At 40.0% G+C, this 17028-nt stretch overlaps 1 protein-coding gene across 2 annotated transcripts in view; it reads right to left on the bottom strand.

The window, feature by feature from the left end:
- Nucleotides 1-17028, bottom strand: part of TRAPPC9 (trafficking protein particle complex subunit 9) — a 1774054-nt gene that overhangs the window by 1356174 nt on the left and 400852 nt on the right. For both annotated transcript variants that reach the window (XM_053715382.1, XM_053715383.1), the window contains exon 16: nucleotides 1653-1805. In XM_053715382.1, coding sequence (XP_053571357.1) covers nucleotides 1653-1805 — 153 coding nt within the window. The remainder of the gene's footprint in view (nucleotides 1-1652; nucleotides 1806-17028) is intronic.

The raw sequence follows: 17028 nt of genomic DNA on the forward strand, positions 1-17028 counted from the left end.
AAGAGTAGATCACCAAGGACAGAGCCTTAGGGTACTCCATCTGACAGAGCCATTGAAGAGGAGTCCCCAGCAAATGAAACAGAAAAGGACCTGTTAGAAAAATAAGAGTAGATCCAAAAGAGTGTCACAGACATCAAGAGAGCTAAGAGTATGTAGGAGGAGAGGGTGGTCAACTATGTTGAAGGCAGATAAAATATAGGTATTGAGTAGTGGCCATTACTTTTAGCAGAAAGAAGATCATTAGTAACCTTGGTGAGGGCAGTTTCAGTTGAGTGTTGGGGACGGAAGTTAGATTGCAGGGAGTTAAGCAAGGCAGGGCAGGAAGTGGATTAGGATTTTTGATGTGAGTGGAAGAAGTTACTACATAAATGGGGCGGTAGTTTGCAAAAGAATTAGGGTCAAGGGAGATTTTTTTGCGTATGGGAGTGATCTTTGCATGTTTGAAAGAAGATGGGAAAGAAGTGGTAGAAAGGGATAGGTTGAAGATGTTAGTAAGAGCAGCAGTGAGACAGCAAAGGTATTAGATGTGAAAGAAAAGGATCGAGCAGGCAGGTAGTGAGGTAAACAGTAAGAAACCAACTTCATTCTCAGTGGCTGTAGGAAAGAGTGACAGAGGAGGTGTAGGTGGAAATCTCCCATAATGTACAATATAATAATAGAAGTAACAAAAATGTCATGCTATATGGGTCCCTTTATAGAGATAAGCAACTGGGCAACAAAATGATAGAACTTTTGCTACATAACATACAAAAAGAAACGCCCAATAAAATCAATATATGTAATGCAACCTTCAATGTCAATCTATTATATAGAATATTAAAGCTGTGTCAGAAGCTACTTAAGTGGATAATACAAACACACTAGAATTAGCACTCAGCATCTAACTAAAAGTTGTAATATAGAGGGGAATTTGAAGTGACCCTCTATTTCTAACTCAAATCTAGTCAAGAAGAAAAAAATGGGACAAAATACTATTAGCAGAGAATGCTATCAAAAAATATACCCACAAATGCAGCTTTAGAGTGGTGTAATCTCTGCTTACCAAATACAGGCTAGTAGCTTGAAAATACAAAATGTGCCACCTACATATAATGGCTTACCGCATCAATAAAAAAAACATTAAAGGGACACTCTAGGCCAAAATAAACTTTCATGATTCAGATACAGCATGTAATTTTAAACAATTTTCCAATTTACTTTTATCACCAATTTTGATTTGTTCTCTTGGTATTCTTAGTTGAAAGCTTAACCTAGGAGGTTTATATGCTAATTTCTTAGACCTTGAAGCCCACCTCTTTCAGATTGCATTTAACAATTTTTCACCACTAGAGGGTGTTAGTTCACGTATTTCATATAGATAACACTATGCTTGTGCACGAGAAGTTATCTGGGAGCAGGCACTGATTGGCTAGACTGCAAGTCTGTCAAAAGAACTGAAAAAAGGGCCAGTTTGCAGAGGCTTAGATACAAGATAATCACAGAGGTTAAAAGTATATTATTATAAATGTGTTAGTTATGCAGAACTGGGAAATGGGTAATAAAGGGATTATCTATCTTTTAAAACAATAAAAATTCTGGTGTAGACTGTCCCTTTAAGGGGGTAGATATGAAGGAAGAAACGGTAATGCACGCAGTGTAAAATAGGAGCTTACCATCATTAAGATCTTGCAAGAGGTTCTCCTGGCAGGAAAAGTCTAGTTTCACCTTGATAAACACTATTAAAACGGCTGTGTTTCCTGGCTTTAAAGGAAACTGAGAAAGAGTCTGTTCCAGGTCCCAGGTCAGAAAATCTCCATACAGTTTTTCTGCAGAAAAACAAACATTCTATTAAATTTGCACTGAAAAACATTATCAATCACTACAGCCTAGAACCAAGAGCCAAGCTTTTATTGTGACCAGTAATAATTATACATAATAAATAAGGTGCTGAGGATCAAGGCTGAGAAGAAACATTTATATCAAGCAGAAGCGCTAGACAAAATACAGAAAAGAAAACCAGATTTTGTTTTTATTAGCAATTAAAGAGTGTCTGTAAAAAAATATCTATTTAAAGAAAAAAAAGTTAGGATTAAGAAGAGAAAACTTTTATTAGCGGTGCCACAAAGGATTTCTAAACCTCTTTGTAAAATAAGGAGAACCCAAACACATGGTCGCTTCAGGTTGAGGGAAGTGTATATGACTATGAATAAAAGTGGGAATGGAAAAGAGTGAAATATAAATAAGGATGATAGAACAGGGATTTTGAGCAAATGAGAAGATCTTATAAAGAGAAAAAACAACTTATTATTTCACTCATTTTGCTTAAAGGGATACTAAACACATGCTCAGATAGAGCATGGGATTTTAAAAAACTTTCTAATTTACTTCTAGTATCAACTTTTCTTAATTCTCTTGCTATCAGGAATCTAAGCATAGGAGCAGGCCCATTTTTGGTTCAGACCCTGGGTAGCGCTACATTTAGCCACCAATCAGCAAGCGCTACCCAGGGGCTGAACAAAAAATGGGCCGGCTCCTAAGGTTAAAAACAAAATGCATGCTTACCAGATAAATTCTTTTCTTTCCTGGCAGGGAGAGTCAACGACTTCATTCCTTACTGCTGGGAAATACAACACCTGGCCACCAGGAGGAGGCAAAGACTAAAATATCCCTCCCACTTTCCCTATCCTCCCAGTTATTTGAACGAGGGAACAAGGAAAAGTATGAAAAACATCAGGGTATAAAGGTGCCAGAAGAAAAACAAAGAGAGGGCCGCCCAAACAAAGAATAACTTACGGGCGGGGTCGTGGACTCTCTCTGCCAGGAAAGAAAGGAATTTATCTGGTAAGCATACTTTTTTTTTTCATAAGGCAGGGAGAGTCCACAACTTCATTCCTTACTGTTGAGAAAACAATATCTAAGCTCAAAAGGACACTGAAGGAATAACGGGAGGGAACAAAAAAAAAAGGCAGACCCTAACCTGAGGGCACCACAGCCTGCAAAACCTTTCTCCCGAAAGCTGCTTCAACCGAAGCAAACACATCAAACTTGTAAAATTAAAAAAAAGGTATGTAAGGAGGACCAGGTAGCCACCTTACAAATCTGATCCATAGAGGCTTTGTTCTTAAAAGCCCAGGAAGAAGCTACTGCTCTAGTGGAATGAACCATAATCCTCTCAGGAGGCTGTTGTCCCGCTGTCTCGGAAAGACAAGGAAGACGTAGTGGCCTTCTGACCCTTACGTTTACCCACATAGATGAAAAACAAAGATGAAGATTGTCTGAACTCATTAGTAGCCTGCAAGTAGAACTTCAAGGCACAAACCACAACCAGATTGTTAAGCAAACGTTCCTTTGCCGAAGAAAGATTGGCACACAAGGAACGAACAATAATCTCTTGATTAATATTGCGATCTGACACCACCTCAGGAAGGAAACCTAAACAAGGTAAAAAACATTGAATGGCAAAAATCTCTGAGACTCTGAGAGCAGAGGCAATAGCCAATAGCAACAAAACCTTCCAAGATAACATTTTAATTTCAACATTATGCATGAGCTCAAACAGAGCCTGCTGCAACACACGAAGAACAAGATTGAGACTCCATGGCGGAGGCACCTTTCTAAACACAGGTCTGATCCTAGTAAGGGCCTTAACAAAGGACTGCACATCCGGAAGCTCAGCTAAACTCTTGTGCAGCAGACAGGGCCGATATCTGTCCCTTCAGGGAACTAGCAGATAGACCCTTCTCCAGTGCATCCTGGACAAAAGATAAAACTCTTGCAACTTAACTTTATGCCAAGAAAAACCATGCTCCTCACACCAGTGCAGGTAAGTCCGCCACACCTTATGGAAGATGCGTAGAGTAACTGGCTTACAAGCTTGAATTTAAAGTGTCGATGACACTCTCAGATAAACCTCTCTTGGCTAAGACTAAGCGTTCAATCTCCACGCAGCCAGCCTCAAAGAATCTACATTTTGATAAAGGAAAGGACCCCGTATCACCAAGAATAATCATGAGTAGAGCATCATGAAAACATAATTTATGTAAGAACTTACCTGATAAATTAATTTCTATCATATTGGCAAGAGTCCATGAGCTAGTGACATATAAATGCCTATAAATACACCCCTCACCTCACCCACAATTCAGTTTAACGAATAGCCAAGAAGTGGGGTGATAAAGAAAGGAATAAAAAGCATCAACAAAGTAATTTGGAAATAATTGTTCTTTATACAAAAAAATCATAAACACCATAAAAAAGTGGGTGGGCCTCATGGACTCTTGCCAATATGAAAGAAATTAATTTATCAGGTAAGTTCTAACATAAATTATGTTTTCTTTCATGTAATTGGCAAGAGTCCATGAGCTAGTGACGTATGGGATAGCAATACCCAAGATGTGGAACTCCACACAAGAGTCACTAGAGAGGGAGGGACAAAATAAAAACAGCCATTTTGCTGAAAAAAATTAATCCACAACCCAAATATAAGTTTATTCTCAAATATAAAAGGAAAAACTTAAATCATAAGCAGAGGAATCAAACTGAAACAGCTGCCTGAAGAACTTTCCTACCAAAAACTGCTTCAGAAGAAGCAAATACATAAAAATGGTAGAATTTAGTAAATGTATGCAAAGAAGACCAAGTTGTTGCTTTGCAAATCTGATCAACTGAAGATTCATTCTTAAAAGCCCAAGAAGAAACTGATCTAGTAGGATGAGCTGTAATTCTCTTGAGGCGGGGCTTTACCCGACACCCAATATGCTTGATGAATCAAAAGCTTTAATTAAGAAGCCTTCTGACCTTTCCTGGAACCAGAAAAGATAACAAATAGACTAGAAGTCTTCCTGAAATCTTTAGTAGCTTCAACATAATATTTCAGAGCACTCACGACATCCAAAGAATGTAAAGATCTCTCCAAAGAATTCTTAGGATTAGGACACAAAGAAGGGACAACAATTTCTCTATTAATGTTGTTGGAATTCACAACCTTAGGTAAGAATTTAAATGAAGCCAGCAAAACTGCCTTATCCTGATGAAAAATCAGAAAAGGAGATTCACAAGAGAGAGCAGATAATTCACAAACTCTTCTAGCAGAAGAGATGGCCAAAAGGAACAACACTTTCCAAGAAAGTAGTTTAATGTCCAAAGAATGCATAGACTCAAATGGAGGAGCCTGTAAAGACTTCAAAACCAAATTAAGACTCCAAGGAGGAGAGATTGATTTAATGACAGGCTTGATACAAACCAAAGCCTGTACAAAACAGTGAATATCAGGAAATTTAGCAATTTTTCTGTGTAATAAAACAGAAAGAGCAGAGATTTGTCCTTTCAAGGAACTTGCAGACAAACCTTTATCCAAACCATCCTGAAGAAACGGTAAAATTCTAGGAATTCTAAAAGAATGCCAAAAGAATTTATGAGAAGAACACCATGAAATGTAAGTCTTCCAAACTCAATAATAAATCTTTCTAGAAACAGATTTACGAGCCTGCAACATAGTATTAATCACTGAGTCAGAGAAACCTCTATGACTAAGCAAAAAGCGTTCAATTGCCATACCTTCAAATTTAATGATTTGAGATCCTGATGGAAAAACAGACCTTGAGATAGAAGGTCTGGCCTTAATGGAAGTGGCCAAGGTTGGCAACTGGACATCCGAACAAGATCCGCATACCAAAATCTGTGAGCCATGCTGGGGCCACCAGCAACACAAACAATTGCTCCATGATGATCTTGGAGATAACTCTTGGAAGAACTAGAGCCGGGAAAATATAAGCAGGTTGATAACTCCAAGGAAGTGTCAACGCATCCACTGCTTCCGCCTGAGGATCCCTGGTCCTGGACAGGTACCTGGGAAGTTTTTTATTTAGATAAGATGCCATCAGATCTATTTCTGGAAGCCCCCACATCTGAACAATTTGAGAAAACACATCTGGGTGGAGAGACCATTCTCGGATGTAAAGTCTGACGACTGAGAAAATCCGCTTCCCAATTGTCTATACCTGGGATATGAACCGCAGAAATTATACAGGAGCTGGATTTCGCCCAAACAAGTATCCGAGATATTTCTTTCATAGCTTGAGAACTGTGAGTCAAACCCTGATGATTGACATATGCCACAGTTGTGATATTGTCTGTCTGAAAACAAATTAACGGCTCTCTCTTCAACAGAGGCCAAAACTGAAGAGCCCTGAGAATTGCACGATTCCAAAATATTGATTGGTAATCTTGCCTCTTGAGATTTCCAAACCCCTTGTGCTGTCAGAGATCCCCAAACAGCTTCCCAACCTGAAAGACTCACATCTGTTGTGATCACAGTCCAGGTTGGACGATCGAAAGAGGCCCCTAGAATTATACAATGGTGATCTAACCACCAAGTCAGAGAAAGTCGAACATTGGGATTTAAGGATATTAATTGTGATATACTTGTATAATCCCTGCACCATTGGTTCAGCATACAAAGCTGGAGAGGTCTTATATGAAAATGAGCAAAGGGGATCGCGTCCGATGCTGCAGTCATGAGACCTAAAACTTCCATGCACATAGCTACTGAAGGGAATTACTGAGACTGAAGGTTCCGACAGGCTGCAACCAATTACAAATGTCTCTTGTCTGTTAGAGACAAAGTCATGGACACTGAATCTATCTGGAAACCTAAAAAGGTTACCTTTGTCTGAGGAATCATATAACTTTTTGGTAAATTGATCCTCCAACCATGTCTTCGAAGAAACAACACTATTTGATTAATGTGAGATTCTGCAGAACGTAAAGACTGAGCAAGTAACAAGATATCGTCCAAATAAGGAAACACCCCAATACCCCACTTTCTGATTACAGAGAGTAGGGCATTGAGAACCTTTGAAAAGATTCTTGGAGCTGTCGCTAGGCCAAAAGGAAGAGAGCAACAAATTGGTAATGCTTGTCTAGAAAAGAGAATCTCAGGAACTGATAGTGATCCGGATGAATCGAAATATGAAGATATGCATCCTGTAAGTCTATTGTAGACATATAATGCCCTTGCTGAACAAAAGGCAGAATAGTCCTTATAGTCACCATTTTGAAAGTTGGTACTCTTACATACGGATTCAAAATCTTTAAATCCAGAACTGGTCCGAATGAATTTTCATTCTTTGGGACAATGAATACATTTGAATAAAACCCCAGACCCTGTTCCTGAAACGGAACTAGCATGATTACCCCTGATAACTTCAGGTCTGAAACACACTTCAGGAAAGCCTGAGCCTTTATTGGGTTTGCTGGAATGTGTAAGAGAAAAAAATCTTCTCACAGGCGGTCTTTCTCTGAATCCTATTCTGTACCCCTGGGAGACAATACTCTGAATCCAATGATTTTGGACCCAACTCATCCAAACATATTTGAAAATGTTTAATCTGCCCCCTACCAGCTGAGCTGGAATGAGGGCCGCACCTTCATGCGGACTTGGGGGCTGGCTTTGATCTATTAAATGGCTTGGATTTATTCCAATTTGAAGAAGGCTTCCAATTGGAAACAGATTCCTTGGGGGAAAGATAAGGTTTCTGTTCCTTATTTTGTCAAAAGGAACGAAAACGGTTAGAAGCTTTTGATTTACCCTTAGGTCTTTTATCCTGAGGCAAAAAAACTCCCTTCCCCCCAGAGACAGTTGAAACTATTGAATCCAACTGAGAACCAAATAATTTATTACCTTGGAAAGAAAGAGATAGCAATATGGACTTAGAAGTCATATCAGCATTCCAAGATTTGAGCCACAAAGCTCTTCTAGCTAAAATAGCGAAAGACATATATTTAATAACAATTTTGATACAAAAAAATGGCATCACAAATGAAATTATTAGCATGTTGAATCAACTTAACAATGCTAGACAAATCATGATCGATACTTGTTGCGCTAAAGTTTCCAACCAAAAAGTTGAAGCAGCTGCAACATCAGCCAAAGAAATTGCAGGCCTAAGAAGATGACATGAATATAAATACACCTTCATAGATACGTTTCGAGTTTACTATCTAAAGGATCTTTAAAAGAAGTACTATCTTCTGTAGGAATAGTAGTACGTTTAGTAAGAGTAGAGATAGCCCCATCAACTTTGGGGATCTTTTCCCAAAACTCCAATCTAACTGCTGGCAAAGGATAACATTTTTTAAACCTTTAAGAAGGAATAAAAGTAGTACCAGGCCTATTCCATTCTTTGTAGTGGGGAAACAGGAAGGCGCCAATAGGGTGATAACGTAAAGGACCCTGACAAGTAGGTATAAGGAAAAGGGTACTCACAAGCAGGGCGGCACTTGGACGTGCCTAACAAAGCGGGCCGGGACCTCAGCGTCGCCCGGAAGACTCACAACGGCAACAACCAATCCTCGAGCCGGACCAAGTTCCGTGTGGCCAATCAGGAACGCTGGATACTAACACACCCTCCTCTTCGTATGCCGAATCCGAACACTTGTATCTAAAGCCTTTGCAGACAGCCTCCTTATCCAAGTGACTTTGACAGACATGCAGTGTAGTCAATCAGTGAAGACTCCTAAATAACTTTTTAAGGGAACGACACTTTAGGACAGTAGATCGTCCCTTTAACCCAATACTTAATGAAAGAAATAGCGTTTCTTTCATTAAGTATTGGGTTAAAGGGACGATCTACTGTCCTAAAGTGTCGTTCCCTTAAAAAGTTATTTAGGAGTCTTCACTGATTGACTACACTGCATGTCTGTCAAAGTCACTTGGATAAGGAGGCTGTCTGCAAAGGCTTTAGATACAAGTGTTCGGATTCGGCATACGAAGAGGAGGGTGTGTTAGTATCCAGCGTTCCTGATTGGCCACACGGAACTTGGTCCGGCTCGAGGATTGGTTGTTGCCGTTGTGAGTCTTCTGGGCGACGCTGAGGTCCCGGCCCGCTTTGTTAGGCACGTCCAAGTGCCGCCCTGCTTGTGAGTACCCTTTTCCTTATACCTACTTGTCAGGGTCCTTTACGTTATCACCCTATTGGCGCCTTCCTGTTTCCCCACTACAGATTATCTAACCGTTGACATACGCTACAGAAGAGCGGCCTTTCATTGGATTATTTGAACTGATCATCGCTTCCATCACCGCGGGCGCACCTCCATCAAGAACTTTCTGTTTTTGATTTTTTCCCACTATTCCATTCTTTAGAAATCATATCAGAAATAGCATCATGAACTGGAGAAACCTCTGGAATAACCACAGGAGGTTTATAAACAGAATTTAAACGTTTACTAGTTTTAATATCAAGAGGACTAGTTTCCTCCATATCTAATGTAATCAACACTTCTTTTAACAAACGAATATACTCCATTTTAAATAAATAAGAGGCAGGATCTTCTGAATCGGATAGATCCTCATCAGAGAAGGATAAATCAGTATGTTGCCGATCATTTGAAATTTCATCAACTCTATGAGAAGTTTTAAAAGACCTTTTACGTTTAGTAGAAGGTGGAATGGCAGACAAAGCCTTCTGAATAGAATCAGAAATAAATTATTTTTTAAATTTACAGGTATATCTTGTGCATTAGATGTTGAGGGAACAGCAACAGGTAATGAACTACTACTGATGGATACATTTTCTGCATGTAAAAGTTTATCATGACAACTATTACAAACCACAGCTGGAGGTATAATCTCCACAAGTTTACAACAAATGCACTTAGCTTTGGTAGAACTGTTATCAGGCAGGTGGGTTCCAACAGTGATTTCTGAGACAGGATCAGATTGAGACATCTTGCAAATGTAAGAGAAAAAAACAACATATAAAGCAAAATTATCAATTTCCTTATACGGCAGTTTCAGGAATGGGAAAAAATGCAAACAGCATAGCCCTCTGACATAGAAAAAAGGCAAGAGGCAAATAGGAATGGGGTCTCAAATAATGAAAATATTTGGCGCCAAGTATGACGCACAACAAACAGAAAAGTATTATTTGGCGCCAAAAACGTCCGGAAACTACACACTCGCGTCATAGATGACGCAACCTTGTGAAGGACTCAGGGTCAACTAAGACGCCGGAAATGACGAATCTGCGTCAACTAACGTAACTTTGCGCCAAGAATGACGCAATAAACTTTGGCATTTTGCACCGTCGCGAGCCTAATTCTGCCCGTGAATTTAAAAGACAGTCAATTTCAAAAAGAGACTATACCCCAGGTAAGAAATACATTTTCATAAAAAAGCATTTCCCAGATATGAAACTGCAAAAGGAAATATACTGAAAACCTGAATCATGGCAAATATAAGTACAATACATATATGTAGAACTTTATATAAATACATAAAGTGCCAAACTATAGCTGAGAGTGTTTTAAGTAATGAAAACATAATTACCAAAAGACACCCATCCACATATACCAGATAGCCAAACCAGTACTGAAACGGTTATCAGTAGAGGTAATGGAATATGAGAGTATATCGTCGAACTGAAAAGGGAGGTAGGAGATGAATCTCTACGACCAATAACAGAGAACCTATTAAATAGATCCCCGTGAGGAAAACCATTGCATTCAATAGGTGATACTCCCTTCACATCCCTCTGACATTCACTGTACTCTGAGCGGAATCGGGCTTCAAGATCCTGGGTGCTGTGTCCAACCACGAACCACAAGCCACGAACTGAAAATGTTTGTCCAGGAAGGCAAACCTTAGGAACTGATGATGATCCTTGTGAATAGGAATATGAAGGTATGCATCCTTCAAGTCCACGGTAGTCATATATTGACCCTCCTGGATCATTGGTAAAATTGTTTGGATAGTCTCCATCTTGAAAGATGGGACTCTGAGAAACTTGTTTAGACTCTTGAGATCTAAAATAGGTCTGAACATTCCCTCTTTTTTGGGAACCACGAAAAGATATGAGTAAAACCCCTGTCCCTGTTCTAGTCTTGGAACGGGACAAATTACTCCCATAGTAGAGAGGTCTTTTGCACAACGTAAGAACGCCTCTCTTTTTATCTGGTCTACAAACAATCGTGAAAGAAGAAATCTACCTCTTGGGAGAAAACGTTTGAATTCCAGTTGACACCCGTGGGTCACGATTTCCAGTGTTCAGGGGTCCTGAACATCTCTTGCCCAAGCCTGGGCAAAGAAAGAAAGTCTGCCCCCTACTAGATCTGGTCCCGGATCGGGGTCCGCCCCTTCATGCTGTCTTTGTAGTAGCAGCGGGCTTCTTGGGTTGTTTACCCTTGTTCCAAGTCTGGTTGGGTCTCCAGACGGACTTGGCCTGAGCAAAATTCCCTTCCTGCTTTGTGGAGGAAGAGGAAGAAGAGGGTACTCCTTTAAAGTTCCGAAAGGAACGAAAAAATTTTTGTTTACCCCTCATCTTAAAAGACTTATCCTGAGGTAGAGCGTGACCTTTACCTCCAGTAATGTCAGAAATGATTTCCTTCAACTCAGACCCGAATAGGGTCTTACCCTTGAAAGGAATAGCCAAGAGCTTTGACTTAGATGACACATCAGCAAACCATGACTTTAACCGTAACGCTCTACGCGCTAAAATGGCAAATCCTGCATTTTTAGCCGCCAACTTAGCAATTTGAAAGGCGGCATCTGTGACAAACGAATTAGCTAGCTTGAGAGCCTTAATTCTATCTAAAATATCCTCAATTTTAAGAGACTCTTCTAAGGCATCAAACCAGAAAGCCGCTGCAGTAGTAACTGGAACAATGCAGGCGGTCGGTTGTAAAAGGAAACCCTGATGAATAAATAACTTCTTTAGAAGACCCTCTAATTTCTTATCCACAGTGGTCTTTGAAAGCACGGCTGTCCTCAATAGGAATAGTTGTACGCTTAGCCAGGGTAGATTTTGCTCCCTCCACCTTAGGGACAGTCTGCCAAGAGTCCCGAATGGTGTCTGATATGGGATACATTTTCTTAAAATTAGGAGGAGGAAAATTAATTTAGAGTTAGAGAATTTAGGGACGTTTTGGTTTAAAATCAATAAAATGTTTGGGAGTGACAGACACGTGCAGATATTGTTCCTTTACCTATTTATATCTTAATACCTAGCAGAAATATCTACCTGTACCAGACGATAACATCTTGCGTGATTATGTTGTCATTCACCTCATATCTTGTAAATCACCACAATTCTGCTTATTATTTGTAACTTGTATACTGGATGCTTATACTGTTTGTGCGTTCTGTTTTTCCCTAATAAAAATTATATATTAAAAAAAAAAAAAATAGGAGAAGGAGAGAACGGTAAACCCGGTCTGTCCCACTCCTTCTTGATAATCTCCGAGATTATTTTAGGAACCGGAAAAACATCAGTTTAAGCGGGTACTTTAGACTGAGAATCATCCTTAGGCACACTTTTTTTTACATAAAATATGCTTTTTACATTGTAAGGCCCTTTCAGTACAAGAGGTACACAAAGTAAGAGGGGGTTCCACAATGGCCTCTAAACACATAGAACAAGGAGTTCCCTCAAGACATGTTAAACAGACTAGCAATAGACTCAATAGTCGTTTTTAACATTATTTATTGATTCAAAGAATTTTCAGAAAAAAATGTACTGCGCCTTTAAATAATGAAAGCGCAACAATTTTTCTGTACTGCACCAAAAAACGATTTTTAGCACTAAAAAATTATACTAAACAGTTCAAATTTGCCAAAAATTATTGCACCATTTGAGAAAAAGCTAAATCACCCTGTAAAGAGTCTTTTTATTTTGTAAATAAACTTTAAACAACGATAACAGCCCCTGGACCTCGCTAAAGCTCTGCTGTGTCACCTACCTGCCCCCAGGGTACTCAAGATTGATTCAACAACGATCCAGTGACTGAATTTCAACTTTAGGCCCCACCGGATCTAGTGCTTGCTGCCTTATAGTGAGGAGAAAACTGCGTGTCTGAGAGCGTGAAATAGGCCCCGCCCACCGTGGGCATCGCATTAACTGTCTCCATAAACGCATGGGAAGCGGTTTAATAAGCCATGTGGTCCCCTAATGTTTTCACACACACACATATCATTATGCCATTATTAAATATAGAAAGTGTCACATCTGCCTCTTCCAGTGTCAAGCCCCTATTGAGTTACATAACCGTAGTAATCAATATGTATAAACCAGTAATTTCAGTAACACCATAATCCATATATGTCTACTGCTTAGCCCTTCCCTTACAGGGAATAATGTCAGCCAGTTCTGATATAACAAGTCTCCTCAGAAATAAAAGACTGAACATACCTCAATGCTGCTTGTAGCATGACACCGTTCTCCACACTGAAGATTTTTCTTGCACTACCTTCAGAAGCTCTGTGGGAACCAGAATGGATCTTAGTAACATCTGCTAAGATCATCAACCTCAGGGCAGAAAAAAGTAAATTTATGCTTACCTGATAAATTAATTTCTTCTATGGTACAACGAGTCCACGGATTCATCCTTTACTTGTGGGATATTATCCTCCTGCTAACAGGAAGTGGCAAAGAGCACCACAGCAGATCTGTCTATATATCTCCTCCTTTAACTCCACCCCCCAGTCATTCGACCGAAGGTACAGAAAGAAAAAGGAGAAACTAAAAGGTGCAGAGATGACTGAAGTTTAAATCAAAAAATATAATCTGTCTTAAAATGACAGGGCGGGCCGTGGACTCGTCGTACCATAGAAGAAATTAATTTATCAGGTAAGCATAAATTTACTTTTCTTCTATAAGGTACGACGAGTCCACAGATTCATCCTTTACTTGTGGGATACAATACTAAAGCTATAGGACACGGATGAACGGGAGGGACAAGACAGATGCCTAAACAGAAGGCACCACTGAGCTAAAGTATCAAATTTGTAAAATTTGGAAAAGGTATGAAGTGAAGACCAAGTCGCAGCTTTACAAATCTGTTCAACAGAAGCATCATTTTTAAAAGCCCATGTGGAAGCCACCGCTCTAGTAGAGTGAGCTGTAATTCTTTCAGGAGGCTGCAGTCCAGCAGTCTCGTATGCCAACGGATGATGCTTTTCAGCCAAAAATAAAGAGAGGTAGCCGTAGCTTTTTGACCTCTACACTTTCTAGAATAGACAACAAACAGAGAAGATGTTTGACGGAGGGAAGGAACAACAATTTCCTGATTAATATTCTTATTAGTAACAACCTTAGAAAGAAATCCAGGTTTGGTGCGCAAAACCACCTTATCAGAATGAAAAACAAGATAAGGCGAGTCGCATTGCAATGCAGATAATTCAGAAACTCTTCGAGCCGAAGAGATAGCAACTAAAAACAGAACTTTCCAAGCTAGAAGCTTAATATCTATGGAATGCATAGGTTCAAACAGAACCCCTTGAAGAACTTTAAGAACTAGATTCAAACTCCATGGCGGAGCAACAGGTTTAAACACAGGCTTGATTCAAACTAAAGCCTGACAAAACGACTGAACGTCTGGAACATCTGCCAGACGCTTGTGCAGTAAAATTGACAAAGCAGATATCTGTTCCTTTAGGGAACTAGCTGGTAACCCCTTCTCCAATCCTTCTTGGAGAAAGGACAAAATCCTAGGAATCCTGATCTTACTCCATGAGTAGCCTTTGGATTCACACCAATAAAGATATATTCACGCCATATCTTATGATAAATCTTCCTAGTGACAGGCTTTCGAGCCTAAATCAAGGTATCTATGACCGACTCAGAGAATCCCCGCTTGGATAAAATCAAGCGTTCAATCTCCAGGCAGTCAGCCGCAGAGAAACTTGATTTGGATGCTGGAAAGGACCTTGAATGAGAAGGTCCCGTCTCAGAGGTAGTGTCCATGGTGGTAGAGATGACATGTCCACCAGGTCTGCATACCAAGTCCTGCGTGGCCAATGAGGTGCTATCAAAATCACCGAAGGTCTCTCCTGTTTGATATAAGATTTAATTTATGCAGCTAAGTTTGCCCCACAAAGAAAGGAACACTTAACCCTTTACTGTGAAAAACCGGATAGTTAATAAGGCCTAAATCCGGAAAAACACCCCCTGCACCTCGCCACAGCCCTGCTGTGGCACCTACCTGCCCTCAGGGTTTGGAAAAATGGGGTTAAAGCTTCGATTTGGCCCAACACTTCCACAAGGGACCACCAGAGTTGGAGCTTGCTGCTTGCTTTGCAAATACAATTGCGCAACTGAGGCGCGAAAATAGGCCCCGGCCATCTCACTCAATGTTTTTTCAGCCTAAATGAACCGCACCAGAGCGGTCTCAAAGTAGCCATGTGGGTTCTGGAACCCAAGACAGAAGCCAAGTGTACCCTCATTAAAGTCGCCAAAAACGTTATCAGCACTCCCAGTTCAAAAAATGTTTGCCCACAAACATTCAAACTCAGTGTCAACCATTTTTTATTAGCCCCTTATGCAAGCTTAGTAATACCCCTCTATATCTTTTAGGATTACTGCTTACCCTTTCCCTCATGGGGATACTGTCAGCCAATTCTGAAATACCACAGTCTCTCCAGAAAAAAATGACTGAACATACCTCACTGCTTATAGCATGAAAACATTCCTCACATTGAAGTTTCTTGTACTCCTCAGCCATTCTGTGGGAACTGCTCTGGATCTTAGTGACAAATGCTAAGATCATCAGCCTCCAGGCAGAAGTCTTCATCCATCTGCTGCCTGAGAGTAAAAAGTACACACCGGTATCATTTAAAATAAAAAAACTCTTGCTTGAAGAAAATAAAAACTAACATTTTATCACCTCTTTCACTTTACCCTTCCTAGTACTTAGAGTAGGCAAAGAGAATGACTGGGGGTGGAGTTAAGGGAGGAGCTATAGAGACAGCTCTGCTGTGGTGCTCTTTGCCACTTCCTGTTAGCAGGAGGATAATATCCCACAAGTAAAGGATGAATACGTGGACTCGTCGTACCTTATAGAAGAAAAGATCTCTTCATTCCTCTTGAGAATCCAGACTGACAATTTCTCCCTGAGGAAAATAGTACTCACCGGTACCATTTTAAAATAAAACATTTCTTGATTGAAGAATCTAAAACTAACACCTCACTTTACCTCTTCTTATTACTAACACAGGCAAAGAGAATGACTGGAGGTGGAGGAAAGGGAGGAGCTATATATACAGCTCTGCTGTGGTGCTCTTTGCCACTTCCTGTTAGCAGGAGGATAAATCCCACAAGTAAGGATGAAATCCGTGGACTCGTCATATGTTGTAGAAGAAAAGTACGCAGGTTGGTGAAAACTAAGAAACTGCTAGAGCATCCACCATTTCCACCTGAGGATCCTTGGACTTAAAAAGGTATCTGGAAAGCTACTTGTTTAGACGAGAGACCATCAGATCTATTTCTGACCCAACATCTGAACAAGATGAAAAAAACACATCTGGATGGAGAGCACTCCCTCAGATATAAAGTCTGATGGCTGTTATAATCCCCTTCCCAATTGTCTATACCTGAGATATGAATTGCAGAAATTAAGATAAGAGTTGGATTCCGTCCAAGAAAGTATCCAAGATGCTTCCTCCATAACTGAAGGACTGTGAGTCCCTCCTTGATGATTGACAAATGCCACTTTTGTGATATTGACTGTTTAAAAAACAAATTTAAAAGTTGTCTCTTCAATAGAGGCCACGCCTTAAGAGCCCTGAAAATAGCATGAAGTTCTAAAATATTAATTGGTAACCTCGCCTCCTGAGGTTTCCAAACCCCAAATGCTGTCAAGGACTCTCAGACAGCTTCCCCACCTGAAAAACTTGCATCTGTTGAGAAAACAGTTCAGATAGGACAAACAATTGAGACCCCCTGAACAATAAGGTGATAGTCCAACCACCAAATCAGAGAGAAAAGAGTGTTGGGATTTAAGTATATCAGTTGTGATAACTGAAAATAATCCCTGCACCTATGGTGCAACATACGAAAATGAACAAAGAGGATTGTACCTGATGCTGCAGTCATGAGACCAAAAACTTCCATGCACATAACCACTGAAGGTTTAGACAAACTAAAATAAACTTTATTTGTCTCTAGTCTATCAGAGAAAGAACCATAGATACAAAAATGTATCTGGAAACCTAAAAAGGTGACTCTTGTCTAAGGAATCAAGAAACATTATTGTAAATTGATACTCCAACCATGTCTT

This window comes from Bombina bombina, chromosome 5 (genome assembly GCF_027579735.1).
Source record: "Bombina bombina isolate aBomBom1 chromosome 5, aBomBom1.pri, whole genome shotgun sequence".
Lineage (NCBI taxonomy): Eukaryota > Metazoa > Chordata > Amphibia > Anura > Bombinatoridae > Bombina > Bombina bombina.